This window comes from Melanerpes formicivorus, unplaced genomic scaffold, assembly GCF_026170545.1.
Source record: "Melanerpes formicivorus ecotype bairdi unplaced genomic scaffold, bMelFor1.0.p_v2 SCAF_3, whole genome shotgun sequence".
NCBI classification, from domain to species: Eukaryota; Metazoa; Chordata; class Aves; order Piciformes; family Picidae; genus Melanerpes; species Melanerpes formicivorus.
The window spans coordinates 377,608-396,393 of record NW_027142355.1 but is presented as its reverse complement, the minus strand read 5'-3'; the positions used below and the strand labels follow the sequence as shown (position 1 = coordinate 396,393).

The window sequence follows — 18,786 nt, the reverse complement described above, 5'->3', positions numbered from 1 at the left end:
TAAACCACAGCCCCAAGCACCACAGCCAAACCACCTGCAAACACAGCCAGCCTTGGGGACTCCACCACCTCCCTGCCCAGCACATTCCAAGCCCTCACCACTCTTGCCTGAAAAAAAGCTTTCCTAATGTCCAGTCTGAACCTCCCCAGGGGCAGCTTGAGGCCATTCCCTCTTGTGCTGTCACTAATGAGCTGGGAGCAGAGACCAGCACCAACCTCTCCACAACCTCCTTGCAGGGAGCTGTAGAGAGCCAGGAGGTCTCCCCTCAGCCTCCTCTCTTTCACACTAACCAGCCCCAGCTCCTTCAGTTGCTCCTCATCAGATCTATTCTCCAGGCCCTTCCCAACTTCCTTGCCCTCCTCTGCCCTGGCTCCAGAAGCACCTCCACATCTCTCTTGTCCTGAGGTGCACAAAGCTGGACACAGCACTGGAGGTGTGGCCTGCCCAGAGTTGAGTGCCAGGGGACAATCCCCTCCCTGCTCCTGCTAGACACAGCATTGCTGATCCCAGCCAGGATGCCTTTGGCTTTCAGTGTGCCCCCTGGGCACACTGCTGGCTCCTCTTCAGCTGCTTGTCCATTAGCTGAGTGCCAGGGCACAGTGCCCTCCCTGCTCCTGCTGGACACTGGTGGCTTCTACAGAAAAGAATGAAAATGCAGCTGCAGCAGGCAATGTGTGGCACAAGCATTGGGCTGGCTAACAGCAGCACCCCACAGCAGACCCTTCTCCTGCCCACAGCCCAGGCAGGCTGCCTCCAGGTCCCTCACAGCAGCAGCTCCTCTGATTACTTGTTTGGAGGACCTGTACAGCACTGCCCTGTCCTCTCCCAGGCTGCTTATGGGCTGTCCTTGTGCACACCGAAGGCAAAGCCCTACTGATGTCAGAGAGCTGTCCTCTACTAAGCAGCAGTGCACAGGCACAGAGACGAAGCCTCCCAGCCTTTCTCACCCTTCTGCAAGAAGGAGAGTTTCCAAGTGCCTGCTGCCCAGCCAACCAACTGCTCTGATGGATGCCTGGCTGTGCTCACGCAGTTCTGTGCTCCACAAAGGAGTCCTTTCATCTCATTCCTGTGAATTCCATTTCTTCTAAGGCCAGCACCTTTCTCTCCTGGAGCCTGTTCCCTTCAGCATTATTACAGCTGAGACAGAGAGAGGCTCAGGACAGTCCAGATGAACCAAAGCACCACAGCCACTTACTTCCTAGGCAGCAACACAAAAGCTGTTTCTAGTAGAAACACTGATGGAAGCATAGCCTTTCAGGGACAGTAAAGATGAAAGCATAAGCACAACACATTCAAAGGACATAAGCAAATGGAAGATGAGAGGATAGGTCCCAGAGACAGGGAGGCAAATCAGTACTTCTTTTCCTCTTTACTTTTGTTAGGCTCTTTTGCTCAGCTCACAGAACAGCATTTGTCCATATTATGGTCCCTTTTAGTGCATAATTAACACCCCATATGCTACAGTTGCTCCAAGAAGAACTCAAAGATACTGAGCAGCCTTCCCCTTCTGCTCTTACCATTGTGCTTTGTGTTTAACCAGCCCCTCGGCTGACCTGGGGACAGAATAAGCTCCTCCTCGCTGCTAAGGTGATATTGTCACACAAATAAGTCAGAATATGCCTGGCAAGAGCCAAACAAAGCTATGCTTTTATTATTCAAACCTTTACCAGTAAAGGGACAAGCTCAGCCCCTTTTTGTGTGTGTGAAACCTGGATAGATGAGCTTTGTGTAGGAAATGCAGAAGAGACTTGAAAGGAAATAAATCCCTCAGCCAACTGTCCACCTTGTTCACCCTAGGCTGGGCGAACATGCTGCCCACCATGACGTCTTTCAGTTGTTGCAATTACCTCCTGGTGTGGGGCCCATGAACCTGTACACCTGCAGTTTTGACGGTCGTGCTCCTGGCTGGCACTGCTCAGCTTTCCCTCACCCAACCACACTAAGGGTTACCACACTACAGCACATACAAATAGAATCATAGAATCAACCAGGTTGAAAAGACCTCAGAGATAGAAAAGAACAGAATAGAACAGAATTAACCAGGTTGGAAAAGATCATCAAGTCCAACCTATTACCTAATACCTAACACCTAACACCTCCTGACAACTAAAGCATGGCTCCAAGTGCCACATCCAAGCCTTTTCTGAACACTTCCAGGGATGGTGACTCCACCACCTCCCTGGGCAGCACATTCCAGTGGCAAATCTCTCTTGCTGGGAAGAACTTTCTCCTCACCTCCAGCCTAAACCTCCCCTGGCACAGCTTGAGACTGTGTCCTCTTGTTCTGGTGCTGCTTGCCTGGGAGAAGAGATCAACCCCCACCTGTCTACAACCTCCCTTCAGGTAGTTGTAGAGAGCAATGAGGTCTCCCCTGAGCCTCCTCTTCTCCAGGCTAAGCAACCCCAGCTCCCTCAGCCTCTCCTCACAGGGCTTATACTCTGCCTGTAACCTCATTTGTACCTCTTCCTTTCTCCTCTTGCTTCCCAGCTAGCTGTGTTCAACACCTAGCAAGACATTTCCCTTTAGGATATTATCAGGAGCAAGCAAAGATTAGCTGCAGGAACCACATGCATGATAAGAACACTATTCAAGTGAATGTTACCTCAGCAACATCAACTTCATTACTGTGCTAACATGGGGAAGGTTCTTGTTCCAAGTTTCAAAGTGGCAAGCTCTGCATACTTTTAAAAGGCAAAAGTTCTGAGCAGGAAGCTTTGGTCTGCTCCCCAGGACAGTTTATGAAAGGTTTATGGATTTCATCACAGCTGATTGGTTTATTGTCTAGACCACAGATTATTTTTCATCAAATCTCTTGTCATATCTGTGAGCAATTCTTGTAATGATGGATGAGGCTGGTGCCTTAAAGTCATCATTTTCTCTGTCAGCAGGGAAACCTACTGAACCCTGTCGAATGGAATATCACCTCTTCCCTTGCAGCCCCGTGGTGGAAGGGCACAGGCTGCTCTCACAAGGCTATGCAGCAGGCTGGGGCTCAGCCTATACACAACCAAAGGGCTGTGATGTGGGGGAAGAGTCTGAATTATCCAGCTATTACAGGAGTTGGAAACTTTTGCTTGGCTAAGCTGAAATTGCTCCTGAAAGATTGCAGGGAGCAGAGGCTTGGACATTCAAACCCAAGCTGGCGCTCTCGGCCCCTGGGAGGAGCGGCGCTCCCAGGAACCGAGTTTGTCATTGTTAGTTTTATTCTCTCATAAAATGAGAACTATAAATCATGGCAAGGCACAGGTGTCAAGGAAAATCTATGCTCACTCTGCAAAGCAGTGAAAATGTATGCCTTCCATAATTCCAGGCCAAACGTGAGGGCCCAGCACGCCACACAGTCAATGCTACACACACAAATAAATCAGTTGCTCGACAAATGTCCCTCAAAACACGGTACACACACTCACAGCATCACTGTCTTAGGGGCTGGGAGGCACCTCCAAAGCTCAACCCCCCCTGCCAGAGCAGAAACACCTAGAGCAGATCACACAGCAACACATCAAGGCAGGGCTTGAATAGCTCCAGAGAGGGAGACTCCACAGCCCCACTGGGCAGCCTGCTCCAGGGCTCTGGCACCCTCACAGGGAAAACATTTCCCTCCTGGTTCCATGGAGCTTCCTCTGCCTCAGCTTCCACCACTGCCCCTTGTGCTGGCATTGGGCATCCCCCAGCAGAGCCTGGCTCCAGCCTCTGGGCACTCACTCTGCACAGCTTTATCAGCAGCAATGAGGTCACCCTCAGACTCCTCCTCTCCAAGCTCCAGAGCCCTCAGCTCCCTCAGGCTCTCCTCATAAGGAAGCTCTTCCACTCTTCTGATCATCTCTGTCACTCTACACTGGACTGTCCCTCTTGAACTGAGACACAATATTCCAGATGTGGCCTCAGCAGGGCAGAGTAGAGAGGGAGGAGAACCTCTCTGACCTACTGCCCACAGCCCTTCTAACCCACCCCAGGATGCCCTTGGCCTTCTTGGCCACCAGAGCACATTGCTGGCTCATGCTCAACCTCCCATCCACCAGGACCCCCAGGTCTCTTCCCCCTTCACTGCTCTCCAACAGCTCACTCCCCAACCTCTCCTGCTTCATGGGGTTGTTGCTTCTCAGGTGCAAGACTCTGCCATTGCTCTGTTTCATTCCATTTCCCCCTGCCAGCTCTCAGCCTGTCTCAGTCTGGCTTGCATGGCAGCACAACCTCCTGTGGCAGCCACTCCACAATTTGGTGTCAGCAGCAAACTTGCTGACAGTGCTCTCTGTGCCCTTATCCAGGTCATTGATGGAGATATTGACCAGCTCTAGTCCCAGTACTGACCCCAGAGGGACTCCACCAGACACAGGCCTCCAACCAGACTCTGTCCCATTGACCACAACTCTCTGACTTCTTCCCTTCAACCAGTTCCCATCCACCTCACTCCCTGGTCATCCAGACCACACTGCCTCAGCTCAGCTGCAAGGATGCTGTGGACGACAGTGTCAAACGCTTCACTGAAATCAAGATAAACCACATCCACTGCTCCACCATTGCTCTGCAGTTATAGAGGGAATGAGTCCAACCATACAGGAGATGGGAAAATCAGCTCTATGCAAGCACTCCCTTTTGCAGTCAAACTAAAGACACTTACAGTAATGGACTAGGCAGAACCAGAAGCCAACCACTGCCAAAAGCATCAACAAACTTCAGTGGTGCTGTTTATCCCTTAGAAGAATCTGCTTGCTGCTTCTCTATTCCTCTATATGATTTCAGAGGGGGGGAAAAAAATAACTCTCCTACTCCACAGTTCATTTTTAAGAGCTAATTGCTGCATAAAGAAAAGCACAGGCATGTTATGAAACTAGAATAGTACTGAAATATTCCACTGCCTCTTTATTTACATTCCTTATGCAGCAGAGACAGCTGAGAGACCTCTTCTGAAGTAACTCTTTCCCAAGTAAGGCAAAGTTAAATCTGCCTAGAGAGGGTCTGAACCAGAAGCTTAAACTCATCATTTTGAAGGCAATAGACCTGGCACTTAATGTGGTGCCATGCCAAGCTACAGCCCCACCTCTGGACAAATACAGACTCTGTGGCAGATGGATGCTTTCAGAGCCCTCCCTGGAGCCTTCCAGTGCATATTGTGTTGTCTCTTTAGATGATAAACTCCTGGAAAGGCCTGGGCCCGTCCATTTTGCTGTGTTTTGTGCACCTCTGCTCTTTACAGGGTTTCAAATGATCCTCACCATTAATCCACTGATGAAGTACCCCATGAAAGCCAAATGCTGCCTGCCCTGACAGAGCATGGCCTCAAACGTGGCATAAATACCATTTGCTCCCTGTTATTTGCAGTGCCTGGGATGGTCCCCCAGGGAGCCAGGCATCCAATGCCTAATTCATGGCTCACATAGGAGAGATGAGCACCAACTTTATTGGACTGTGAATGAGGCTGCTGGTAAGTGACATCTCCACAGCCAGCAGGATCTCCGCACCCCTGTGCCTCCCACCGCATCTGACTGCGCTACCTGGCCCCCGCTGCAGGTCAGCAACCCCCTGCCAGCTTCCTGACCAGAGCCACCTGCAGAACCAGCCAGAGCAGTGCAGCCTGCAACAGTGCTGAGCAGATGCCTGTCAGCATGGTGCTTCCAGCCCAGTGAGCACCTCCTTTTGTGTCCTGCTGCAAACACTGGCCCCTCGGTATCCCCTCACAACAACTGCAGCTCTGCCAATGGCACCAACAAACAAACAGACTCAAGGTAATGTATCATGGAATAGTTAATGACATCACAGCAGTGTGACTTCCCCTGAGCACTGCTCTCACAGTAACTGAAGCAACAGGGCTTTGTCAATGGGAAAAAGCAAAAACCACACCAAACCAAACTACCCCCCCCCCCCAAGCCTCCCCAAACCAACCCACCAAATAAACAAAAAATAAAACAAAACCTCCACAAACCAAACAAATAAACACAAAAATCACATAAAAAAGCCACAAACCAACCAAAAAACCCCAAATAACCAAACAAAAAGCTCCACAAACCACACACACAGAAACCAAACAAATAATCAAACAAAAACCCCACAAACCAAACATAAACCCCCCAAATAATCAAGCCAAAAGCTCCACAAACCACACACAAAGAAACCAAACAAAAAATGAAACAAAAGCTCCACCAACCAACCAACCAACCAACCAACCCCCCAAACAAACCCCCTCACAAACCAACCAACCAACCAACCAAACAAAAGCAATAAAGGAATTAAAACCAACCAACCCACCCACACCAACCAACCAACCAACCAACCCCCCAAACAAACCCCCTCACAAACCAACCAACCAAACAAACAAACAAAAGCAATAAAGGAATTAAAACCAACCAACCCACTCACACCAACCAACCAACCAACCAAAAGAAACCCAAACAGACACACAAAGATCCCCCCAAAGCCTGAAGGCTACCTAGCTCCCTGTTGGCAGAAAGATGAAGGTCATTTCCAGTATGTCAGTGTTGGTTTTGTCTCCCTCAGCTGATGGCAGGACAGAACACGTAGTGCCACAGAGCCCCAGGTGCCTGTGGGGAGGGCACCACCAAGCTGCATGGTCAATGCTAGGAACAGCCTGGGCACTAATTTACAGCTAAGGCAAAGGACTTGAACAGAAACTGATGGATGAGAAGGCAATGGCAGAGGGATATCCTGCTAAAAAGCTATGGCTCCTCTTCTCTGTCATCTTTACTTACATAATGCTGCTTTCAACTACCCTCAACTGGGAAGCATCAAACTAGTAGCTTCATCACCTAACTGGTTGGAATAAACACTCCAGCTGCAAGGCCCTCCCTGGGCAAGGGGATTGCTTTCCACTTGTGGTTAAGAGGCCATGGAAGCAGCAAGCACCACCAGCTTGCCAAAGGAGATAGGTACAACAGGGATTGTGCTGCCTCTCAGGGCAGGAAACTCCTGTCAGGGCTCCCACTGGCATCTTCCTCTGTGCTCTCCACAGCACCAAATCTTGTGGCTAATGTTTAGAAATTATATCTGTGATAAGATGGAGGTTAACAGAGGAGCAGATATCCATCTGCAGCCTGTGGAGGTCCCAGTGCCAGAGCAGGTAGATGCCCCAAAGAAGCCACTGCACTTCCAGGAGGCGGTGCTGTGGTAGGCTCCTGGCAGAACCCGTGCACCCACAGAGGAGCTCATGCTGGAGCACACCTGCTGGCAGGACTTGTGGCCTTGCAAGGGACCCACACTGGAAGGACTCATGTTGGAGAAGCTCATGGAGAACTGCCTCCCATGGGAGAGACCACACACTGGAGTGGGGGAAGAGCGTGAGAGGTCCTTCCCCTGAGGAGGAAAGAGAGGCAGAGACACAGGCTGCAACCTCCATTCCCTGAACATCTTCACTGCTCAGGGGGAGGAGGTAGAGAAATTAGGAGTGAAGTTGAGCCCAGGAAAAAGGGAGGAGTGGGGTGAGGTTTCATTTGCCATTACCTTTCTCTGATGTTAATTGGTAATGAATTAATTTTCCCAGGTCAAGTCTGTTTATCCCATGCCAGTAATTGGTGCTGAACTCTCAGTGTCCTCCTTTCCACCCACAAGCCTGTCATTGTTTCTGTTGTCCCCTGGCCAGCTGAGGAGTGGGAGTGACAGAGTGGCTTTGGTGAGCAACTGGCACGCAGGCAGGGTCAATCCACCACATCAGCCCTGCTGTTCCATCCTACAGACCATTTATGCACCTGCTTGTCTTCACTCATGAATTACAGCAGTTAGTACAAGCAGTACTGAGGAGCTAGCAAATCTACTTAAGAAAGCCTGTATGATGCTTAACAGGCTTATCATGTCTGTTTCAATCAATCAGAAACCCAACCATCTCTGCTCTTCTGAGTAGTAAAATCCACTCACATTACCTCACACACACATACCCTTGCACAAAAGACATTTCCAAGTGAATAGGGGAGAACCCATCTCACACTGCACTGAACTGTGAGTCACGAACGCTTCCAACAGTCTGCATCCTCCTGCTGTATCTCTTTCTCACAAAAGGAACTCATTTCAGCTCAGAAATTAAACAGATGCTTAACACCCTGCTGGGCTGCTCCCACAGAGCCAGACAAGCAGCTCTGCACTGTGTGTCATGTTTGAGCCCCCCAACATTCATGCTCTAAAAAAGGATAACCGACTTCCACAGCTTTCCCAGTGAAGGTAGCTATATTTTTAGGCCTTACTCTATGGAGATTTTCTATAAGCTCCAGATGTCTCAAGCAAATTTTGGTATTAAATGTCACCTTTGGATCATTTAAATCCACTAAGCCAGCAGAGGGTACTGGGGGTGGGCAGTGTGCCCTCTTCCCTGCTGAGCATGAATAGGTGAACACAGAAGCTCTTCTCTGGTAATTCTCCAGCACTGGCTCTACATTCTTGGCCTTAAAATACAATCCCACAGCTGCTTTAAACAATAAGATGAGGGTGCCCTAGAATCCACCAGGAATGTCAGCTTGCCTCTGGATGTATGGAGTACATGGAAGCGTATGGAGTCAGCTGGGAGCAGGAAGGAAACAATCTGAGAAGTGGCAAAAGGGTAGGGGCAGAGATTTGTAAGTGCCTCCTGACTTCAGTCAGTGCAACAGTTCCTACAAAGGCCAGTTTGGCTGGCTGGGAAAATGGCAAAAGTTGGAAGTCCTTGCCTTGTCCAGATGTACAGCTCAGCTTTTGGCTGCTTCCCAGATCAAGTGAGGTCCTTATCTGGTACAGAGTTACATCTGACTGCTTGGTGTGTGAGCGGGGAGACCTCGCTCCAAAGAATCACTCTGGAAGTATCAGACCTTCCACCCACATTCCAAAGCACTTCATGGAGTGTGCCAAAAATCAAAAGGAGGGGAGAGGCACCAGATGTAGGGTGTGAGAGACAGTCACAGGGTGCAAATGGGCACACTGCAAGCCTTATCTTTCTGTTCTGGTCCTCTTCTGGCTTGTTCCAGTTCTCTGAACTAGCTCATCCTTACTGCAGTTCGGGTGAAAGGATCACCGCGTGCCACTGATGCCAAGCAAAGCTCAGAGGTTCCTGCATCTCTTCACAAAAGCACACAGGCAGAACACTTCATTAAACAACTACACTCCCTTGAAAGACAGCCATTGAGAAAGAGAAGTACCTGTTGTCTCCAAGAGCGGGATCCTTGGGCCTAGCATCATAGACAAAACGCTCTTGGGAGATCACTACGACATTGTCTGTAGTTTCATTTCCCAAGACAGTGATCACAGGGTAACCCATCTGCAGTGTCCACTGGTCCATCACTTCTTGGATATTTACAGATTTTCCAACCCTTTTTAAAGCCTTCAAGAAAAAAAAAGAGAATGACAGTTTCAGTATGTTGAGCAATACCATCCTTGAACATAGAAAACTTGCTCCTTTGTGGTCCCAGAGCCCACAGTTAGTTATGTAGGTTTAAATCACACCTCCAAGCACACACATTTACACCCAGCACACACACACACTACATAATTCAACCCAAAGTCTCTCTGTCACAATACACAGATTAATGTATTCCTATTTGCCAGAGTATGCCAATAAAATGGTGTAGTACAAGGGGATGCTCATCAGAAACAGAGAGAGATCCCCTGGCACTTAGTGTCACAGGAGATGAGGCTGGGCTGTGGGAAGGATGGCAGGCAGTGTTCCTTCTTCAGCAACAGAAATGTGCCCAGCTGCCAAATACTCCCAGATCACAGACAAGCAGAACCCAGCAACAAGCCTTCAGAACTGAGGCTGCAATTGCAATGCATTAGGAACAAAAGAGCTGGCAACAAACCTGCTTACAGATGAGGCAAATGGAATGATTAGCCTTAACAACAGACCTGAGCACGCAGCAGAGCTCTAAGAGTTATGGGCCACAACACAGCCTCTTTCCTGTGCTGTTTTATTAGCTGTGGGTCCTGCTGTTCCTTCACCCCTCCTTCTGACCCCCCATGGCCCAGAGCTGTCCCAAAGGCTTCAGCACAGGAGCAAACCAGGTGTGAATCAAGAAAGGCTTTGACAATGGCATTCAGCTGCAGATTAAGTCTTAGATTTCAGTGCCTTACTGTATGAGACACATCACAACCCTCATCAACAGTCAGTACAAACACAGAACTCAGTTGAGTTGCACACACATACGTGGCAACAAACTTGGTGAGGGGTTTGGAACACAAGCCCTATGAGGAGAGACTGAGGGAGCTGGGGTTGCTTAGCCTGGAGAAGAGGAGGCTCAGGGGTGACCTTATTGCTGTCTCCAACTACCTTAAGGGGGGGTGTAGACAGGCAGAGGTTGGTCTCTTCTCCCAGGCAATCAGCACCAGAACAAGAGGACACAGTCTCAGGCTGCACCAGGGGAGGTTTAGACTGGAGGTTAGGAGGAAGTTCTACACAGAGAGAGTGATTGCCCACTGGAATGTGCTGCCTGGGGAGGTGGTGGAGTCACCATCCCTGGAGGTGTTCAAGAGGGGACTGTATGTGGCACTTGAAGACATAGTTTAGTAGTCACAAGGTGTTGGACTTGATGATCTTTGAGGTCTTTTCCAACCTTATTGATTCTATGATTCTAACTGAATCCAGCCCTCCCTGCCAGTGCCTGGAGCTTGGACACCCAGCTCAAAAGCAGACACCTGCTGTTCTAGAGACATGCCAATGTCCTGACCTCCAGCTGAATGTTAGCTCTGGCATCAATCCTTACAACCAAATGGCCATGTTTACACATGCCTTGAGTTGGGATTTGTGCCCCAGCTCCCTGACTGTATTCTACACTGCCCTGCACACTGCCTTTATTCTGGGGTGCCCAGACTAGCTCCACAGGCATGAACCTCAGGCATGCTTGGTTCAGCTGATGAAACTTAAACTCTTACCTTATAGATCTCTGGCCTGAGATCTAGAAACTCAAGCCAAGCTTGGGCATAACAACCACAGGGTGGATGGGCACAGCAGCTCTAAGTCTCTACAAGGTGACAAATGTTGTAGCAAACACTTACCTGTTCACAGCAAACTTTCAAGCTCTCATAGTTTTGTCCTGCACACAAATCATAGCTCCACACAACATCACAGACACAGCTAATGCACACACCAAAGCTGGGCAAGTCCGTGTGCTCTCCAGCTCCTGTGCTTCAGCACTCCTCTGCTAAAGTCAGTGACAGGCTGACTGCAAGGGGGGTTGGACTGGATGACCTCAAAGGTCCTTTCCAACCACAGCATCACAGGTAAGGGGCTGGAAGGGATCTCCAAAGCTCACCCAGCCCAACCCCCTGCCAGAGCAGGAGCACCTAGAGCAGGTCACACAGCAACACAGCCAGGCAGGGCTTGAGTATCTCCAGAGGGAGACTCCACAACCCCGCTGGGCAGCCTGCTCCAGGGCTCTGGCACCCTCACAGGGAAAAAAATTTTCCTCCTGTTTCCATGGCACTTCCTCTGCCTCAGCTTCCACCACTGCCCCTTGTGCTGGCATTGGGCATCCCCCAGCAGAGCCTGGCTCCAGCCTCTGGGCACTCACCCTGCACATCTTCATCAACAGCAATGAGGTCACCCTCAGGCTCCTCCTCTCCAAGCTCCAGAGCCCTCAGCTCCCTCAGGCTCTCCTCTTGAGGAAGCTGTACCACTCCTTTCATCATTTTTGTGGCTCTGGACTGGACTCTCTCAAGCAGTTCCCTGAGGTCCTTCTTGACCTGAGGGGCCCAGGAGTGGACACAATACTCCAGATGTGGCCTCAGCAGGGCAGAGTAGAGATGGAGGAGAACCTCTCTTAACCTACTGGCCACAGCCCTTCTAACCCACCTCAGGATACCCTTGGCCTTCTTGGCCACCAGAGCACATTGCTGGCTCATGCTCAACCTCCCCCCCCCCCCCCAGGACCTCCAGGTCCTTGTCTCCTTGCCAACCCAGACCATTCTGTGACTCTGTGATTGCGGAGTCTAAGAAATATCTTTCCCTGCACATCAGTGACACAGCCCAAGCCAGGAAACATATTGTAATGCAACAAAGAACAGAAATGCTGCCAAAAAAGCATCTTTAATGGTGCTGTTAGGTTAACTCAAATGGGGATTTCTTTGCATCAGGGTTTTGTATCTGTTGTGGGGTCTGAAGCTCTCAGTGTGCACTATTCAGTGCAATGGGAGGGGAAAAAAGCCAGAGTCAATCCCTGCTCTTCCCTCAGTGCTACACATTGAAGCATTTTACCTTTGAGAGTGTGTTCCAAAGATCATTCCTGGCTGCATTGCCATACTTGTGAATGGTTAAATAGTCCTGTGGAAATAAAACACAAACACAAATCAGCATTACCACACAGAAGCCCAAACAAGCAGGGCTGTGAATCACTGCTATTAGCAGCTAAATCACATCACTGTTTGCACTTGTCAGGGAGCTGGAGGCACACAGTGTGTTCATCCTGAGGGAGTAAATAAACAGTGCCTTAAGGTAGATTACAATGCAAAAATTGTTGCTGAAGATTTCATTTACAGCATTCAATGCTCTTCCCTTTCACTGCCTAAGCCACTCCAGAAGCTAAATATTTTGAATGCACTTGTCTGATCTCAGGAGGAGTTCCAAGGTAATCCTCAGCAATGCATGGAGTTGCTGGTGAGATGCAGTTTCCAGTTGCTGGTTTTGCAGGTCATTGTGTGTCCAGCATCAGCCATTAGCTCATTTGGAGGAGGGGAAGATCTGTGGCAAAAGATTTAACTGAGCAAGAGTCTAGGAGGATGATCAGGGGACTGCAGCACTGCCTGGGGACGAGAGGCTGAGGGACCTAGGGGTGTTCAGTATGGAGAGGAGAAGACTGAGAGGGGATCTGATCAATGGCTATCAATAGCTGAGGGCTGGGGGTCAGGAGGGAGGGGACAGGCTCTGCTTGCTTGCTCCCTGGGATAAGACGAGGAGCAATGGATGTAAGCTGCAGCACAGGAGGTTCCACCTCCACACAAGAGGGAACTGCCTTACTGTGAGGGTGACAGCCCTGGAGCAGGCTGCCCAGAGAGGTTGTGGAAAGGCTTCTCTGGAGCCTTTCCAGCCCTGTCTGGATGTGTTCCTGTGTGCCCTGTGCTGGATTCTATGCTCCTGCTCTGGCAGAGGGCTTGGACTCAATGTTCTATTTGGGTCCCCTCCAACCCCTGACATCCTGGGATCCTGTGATTGTTACAGGTTTAGTGCTCAACCCCCCTTTCCCCTCCCCTCTTAGCCACAGATAAGACAGGGAGGGAAAACCAAACCAAACAAAAAGGCAGGGAGAGTTTTCAGTTGACTTAGACTATTTCACTCCTCCACTAGAAAGTGTCAGATCCCATCAGTATGTGTATGAAACAGAAAGAAAGGGAAAGGGAAATACTGTCCAGAACCTGACAACAAGTGAAAAAACACAGCACAGGCTGAGGACCTGGGGAGTGAGAGGGAGAGCCAGATGTGCAGGGTGGTTGTGGCTGCAGTCATAACGTGTCCTCATCTCACGGCTTCCCAGGGTGGGCAATGTGAGTCGGGTTTTATTCAAACCATTCCACTGATCTACAAAACCTTATCTAGGGAGATCCTGGCACTGCAGTGTCAAAATACATCCCACTGGCAGCTGGGGCTGGGGCAGCTCATCACAAAGGCTCTCTGCAAGAGGGGGGGGTGGGGCAGAGGAGCGATGGGAAGCCAAACCTGTGCTTGTGCACAGGGAGCTGTGTGTGTGTGCTAGTGACAGACGTGACTCACAGCCTGGGGAGGTGATCAGCTCAGTGCTTGCACTTACCTAGCAGCAGTTTCACAGAATCACAGCATCAGCCAGGGTGGAAGAGACCTCCAAGAGCACCAAGTCCAATCAATCACCCAACCCTAAGTAAGCAACCAGACCATGGCACCAATGCCTCATCCAGGCTCTTCTTAAATACCTCCAGTGATGGTGACTCCACCACCTCCCCAGGCAGCACATTCCAATGGCCAGTCTCTCTGTCTGGGAAGAACTTTCTCCTCACCTCCAGCCTAAACTTCCCCTGGCACAGCTTGAGACTGTGTCCTCTTGTTCTGGTGCTGCTTGCCTGGGAGAAGAGACCAACCCCCACCTGGCTACAACCTCCCTTCAGGGAGTTGGAGAGAGCAAGAAGGTCTCCCCTGAGCCTCCTCTTCTCCAGGCTAAGCAACCCCAGCTCCCTCAGCCTCTCCTCACAGGGCTGTGCTCCAGACCCCTCCCCAGCTTTGCTGCCCTTCTCTGGACACCTTCCAGCAACTCAACATCTTTCTCTCAAAGGCTGAGGGTCCATTCTTTTCCCACAGCAACTCCAAAGATCATTCCTGATAAGCTAACATCATGTTAAAAGCCCAAATGAATTAGTTTATCCATCTGCCCAAGTTAGGTGTGAGCCTTCCAGGCACAAAACATGTCTGGTTTTTAACAGCACCCAGAGAGACAGCACTGCTTGAGTGGCTGGCCACTGGAATGGGCTAACAGGGAGGTGGTGGAGTCACCATCCCTGGAGGTGTTAAAGAGCCTGGATGAGGCACTTGCTGCCATGGTTTAGTTGTTTAGATGGTGTTGGGTGATAGGTTGGACTGGAAGATCTCAGAGGTCTTTTCCAACCTGGTGAATTCTGCATTCCATCATCCCACATCCCTAGATAATAGATCCCTCAAGTCCAGAAGGGAATTGAGCAAGGATTCCTTGAAGAAGCACTTGGGTTGGACAAGCTAAGTGAAAAAGACCCATCAGAGGCTGTAAATCAGTGGGTTCTGCTGCATTTGAATTTCTACCATCTTCTTTTCACACAATGGCAGGAGACAAACCCTAATTTACAGCACAATGCTGCAATGGCTAAATGTGCTGACTCTGCTAGCTGTGCTTTGTCTGAAGGACAGGCTCTGGGAATAATTAGTGTTTGGAAAGCAAACTTCCTGATACACAAATTGTAGCACCTGTGACAGATTTAGCTTTTGTCAAGCAGCTCCCAGCACAGCAAGCAGCAACTCCCATTTAATCACAAGCTAGCAGGGCTAAACAAGAACACTGACTCTGGAAAGGCAGTGCCAAGGCTTAACGACGTCATGGGACCGACTTGGGGGGAAGGAAAGAAAAGCCACCCTTGTACAGGCTGCATCTAGAGCATGCTGTGCTGCCATTGGGTCTCATTTGGGGCACAGAGCCACACTCAATAGCTCCCACTGCTATGGCAGCTGAATTGCTAATTAAAAAGAGAAATAAACAGAAGTGGGCTGAGGCAAATACACTCATAAATAAGGAACAGCAAATACAACTGTGGAGCCTCCTTCTCTGGAGCCTTTCCAGCCCTGCCTGGATGTGCTCCTCTGTGACCTGGGCTAGATTGTGTGGTCCTGCTCTGGCAGGAAGGACGTTGAGACACTTGAATGAGTCCAGAGAAGGGCAGCGAGCTCAACATCACTGCTTTCCCAGAAATCTGTATATTTAACCTTAAGCCACCAGATAACATCTGACAGATGCTGACACACTGACTAAAACACACTTCCCCTACCCCCATTTCCTTCACACTGCTAACACTGAAGCTACCACCACATATTATCTGGGCATTGCCTAACATCCACACAAAAAAAGAGGAGGCTCAAGGGAGACCTAATGGCAACCTGCCAGTACCTGGAGAGGGCTACAAGAAGGATGGAGAGAGACAAGTGCTTGCAAAGGCCTGCAGGGACAGGACCAGGGACAGAGGTCTGGAATTAGAGAAGAGTAGATTTAGGTTGGATGTTAGGAGCAAGTTCCACCCTGTGTTTTTACCATTACCTGCACCAAGCACTTACAGTTCTTAAGAGCAAGCAACACTTCCAATGCTCCAAATAATTCTACTGTGGAAAGCACTGCTTAAAATGCTCACTGTCAGGAGCTTCTGAGGAGAGGAGAGGAGAGGAGAGGAGAGGAGAGGAGAGGAGAGGAGAGGAGAGGAGAGGAGAGGAGAGGAGAGGAGAGGAGAGGAGAGGAGAGGAGAGGAGAGGAGAGGAGAGGAGAGGAGAGGAGAGGAGAGGAGAGGAGAGGAGAGGAGAGGAGAGGAGAGGAGAGGAGAGGAGAGGAGAGGAGAGGAGAGGAGAGGAGAGGAGAGGAGAGGAGAGGAGAGGAGAGGAGAGGAGAGGAGAGGAGAGGAGAGGAGAGGAGAGGAGAGGAGAGGAGAGGAGAGGAGAGGAGAGTTGAATAGAATAGAATAAGAGTAGAATAAGAGTAGAATAGAATAGAATAGGAGTAGAGTAGAATAGAGTAGAATAGAGTGGAGTAGACTAGAGTAGAGTAGACTAGAATAGAGTAGAATAGAATAGAATAGAATAGAGTAGAATAGAATAGAGTAGTGTAGAGTAGACTAGAGTAGAGCAGAATAGACTAGACTAGACTAGACTAGAATAGAACAGAGTAGAATAGAATAGAATAGAATAGAGTAGACTAGACTAGACTAGAATAGAATAGAATAGAATAGAATAGAAGTAGAGGAGAGTAGAATAGAATAGAGTAGAGTAGAGTAGAGTAGAGTAGAGTAGAGTAGAGTAGAGTAGAGTAGAGTAGAGTAGAGTAGAGTAGAGTAGGATAGACTAGACTAGACTAGACTAGACTAGAATAGAATAGAGTAGAGTACAATAGAACAGAATAGACTAGACTAGACCAGGTTGGAAGAGACCTGTCCAACCCATCATCCAACGCCATCTAATCAACTAACCCATGGCACCAAGCAGCCCATCAAGTCTCCTCCTAAACACCTCCTTAGTCACATTCCAGTTTCTATCTCACAAATAGGTGGAGAGAGGTTTGAAAACCAGACTGAGAGGTGTGCAGCACACTTCAGAGGCAGCAACAAGTATCCACTTGACCGTGTTTTGCCTTCTCGCTGGGCTCATATCCCAATCAATACATAAAATCCTATGGAAGGGGGATCAGTGGAGTCCCAACCATGTCTGCCAGCTGAAACTCCAGCCCTTTGCTTTCCAAAGGTATATTTAGATTAGATTTTTTTTCCACAAGGCTGGCAATCAGCAGCCACTGGAAAATCCCCACCGACAACGTGCCACAGCTGCAATTAAATCATTACAGCCAAATAGCAAGCCATAACTGCTCATTAGGAAGAGTGACACTGGAACCATATGTGGAAATAAATCTTCATTTTCTCTAGAGCAAATAATGCTGAATACACCACATAATTATAGTGTTTCACTTTGTCCTTGTTCCTTTGTAATTCATAATCCCCCTGGAACGCTCTGACAATAATCAGATCAGCAGGACCGACAGGTCTGGGGTCAGAGGAGCCAATGGAACTTTCAGCAGTGATGGCAGTAGGAGAAGAATTAGGGCAATGAGGAGAATATGTCATCCACAGTGTTCACAGGATCAGGGGATGACAGGGTGGTAAGGGTTTGAAAGGGACCTCTGGAGAGCTTCCAGTCCAACCCACCTGCCAGAGCAGGAGCATAGAATCCAGTACAGGTCACACAAGAACACATCCAGACAGGGATGGAAAGGCTCCAGAGAAGGAGACTCCACAACCTCTCTGGGCAGCCTGCTCCAGGGCTCTGGCACCCTCACAGTCAAGAAGTTCCTCCTTATGTTGAGGTGGAACCTCCTGTGCCATAGTTGACATCCATTGCCCCTTGTCCTATATCCCAGGGCACAAGTGAGCAGAGGCTGTCCCTGTCCCTTCCTTCCTGACCCCCAGCCCTCAGCTATTGATAGACATTGACCAGATCCCTCTCAGCCTTCTCCTCTCCAGACTAAACAGCCCCAGGGCTCTCAGTCTCTCCTCTCCAGGCAGTGCTGCAGTCTCTTCAGCATCCTTGTAGCCCTCCCTTGAACTCTCTCCATCAGATCCCTGTCCCTCCTGAATTGGGGAGCCCAGAGCTGGATGCAATATTCCAGGTGAGATCTCAGGGTAGGGCAGAGCAGAGGGGGAGGAGAACCTCCCTGGATCTGCTGGACACACTCTTCTGAATGAAGCCCAGAAGTGCTGGAAGTGTAGCATTCATTAGAGGAAGCAGACAGGAGCTGTGTCCTGTCCCAAACAGCAGAGCCTCCAGGCAGAGACACAAGAAAAAACACAAAAGACAGGAGGAGGTAAGAGCCATCATTAAGTCCATGGGACTGCTTTCTTTGCTCTCCCTCCTTCTTGGTGATAAGAGACCAGTGCTGTAAATCAGAAGTAACCTAAATGAAATCAACATGGCTCTGCAATTTTCATTCCAACATAAGGGTGAAAAAAAACAACCCAAACCAAACCAACACACCTCAGAGCACTGTAAGAAACTCAGCTCTGTAATGTCTCTGTCTTCTGCATTGCAAGCCAGTGAATCCAGTGTGAATGAGACATCTACAACAGATTGAACTCTGCCACATTCCCAGCCACTTTAACATATTCCCCTGCTTTGATGGGAATCCTCTTTAAAAGCTTGCTTTATATCCACATCAGCTTCACCTGACATCTTCATGTCAGCTCTGCAGAGGGACCTCAATAGGCTGGGCAGATGGGCAGAGTCCCAGGGCAGGAGATTGAACACATCCAAGTGCCAGGTTCTGCACATTGGCCACAACCCCATGCAGTGCTACAGGCTGGGGTCTAAGTGGCTGGAGAGCAGCCAGGCAGAAAGGGACCTGGGGGTACTGGTTGACAGCTGCCTAAACACAATCCTGCAGTGTGCCCAGGTGGCCAAGAAGGCCAAGGGAATCCTGGCCTGCATCAGGAACAGTGTGGCCAGCAGGAGGAGAGAGGTCATTCTGCCCTGTGCTCAGCACTGCTTAGGCCACACCTTGAGTCCTGTGTCCAGTTCTGGGATCCTCAGTTTGGGAAAGATGTTGAGCTGCTGGAAGGTGTCCAGAGAAGGGCAACAAAGCTGGGGAG

The 18,786-nt window shown here is 49.6% G+C and overlaps 1 protein-coding gene across 1 annotated transcript in view; it reads right to left on the bottom strand.

Moving 5' to 3' along the window:
• Nucleotides 1-18,786, bottom strand: part of TRHDE (thyrotropin releasing hormone degrading enzyme) — a 299,761-nt gene that overhangs the window by 96,282 nt on the left and 184,693 nt on the right. Inside the window, exons 8-9 of the mRNA XM_068164774.1 lie at nt 12,161-12,226; nt 9,114-9,295 (exon numbers count right to left, since the gene is read on the bottom strand). Coding sequence (XP_068020875.1) covers nt 9,114-9,295; nt 12,161-12,226 — 248 coding nt within the window. The remainder of the gene's footprint in view (nt 1-9,113; nt 9,296-12,160; nt 12,227-18,786) is intronic.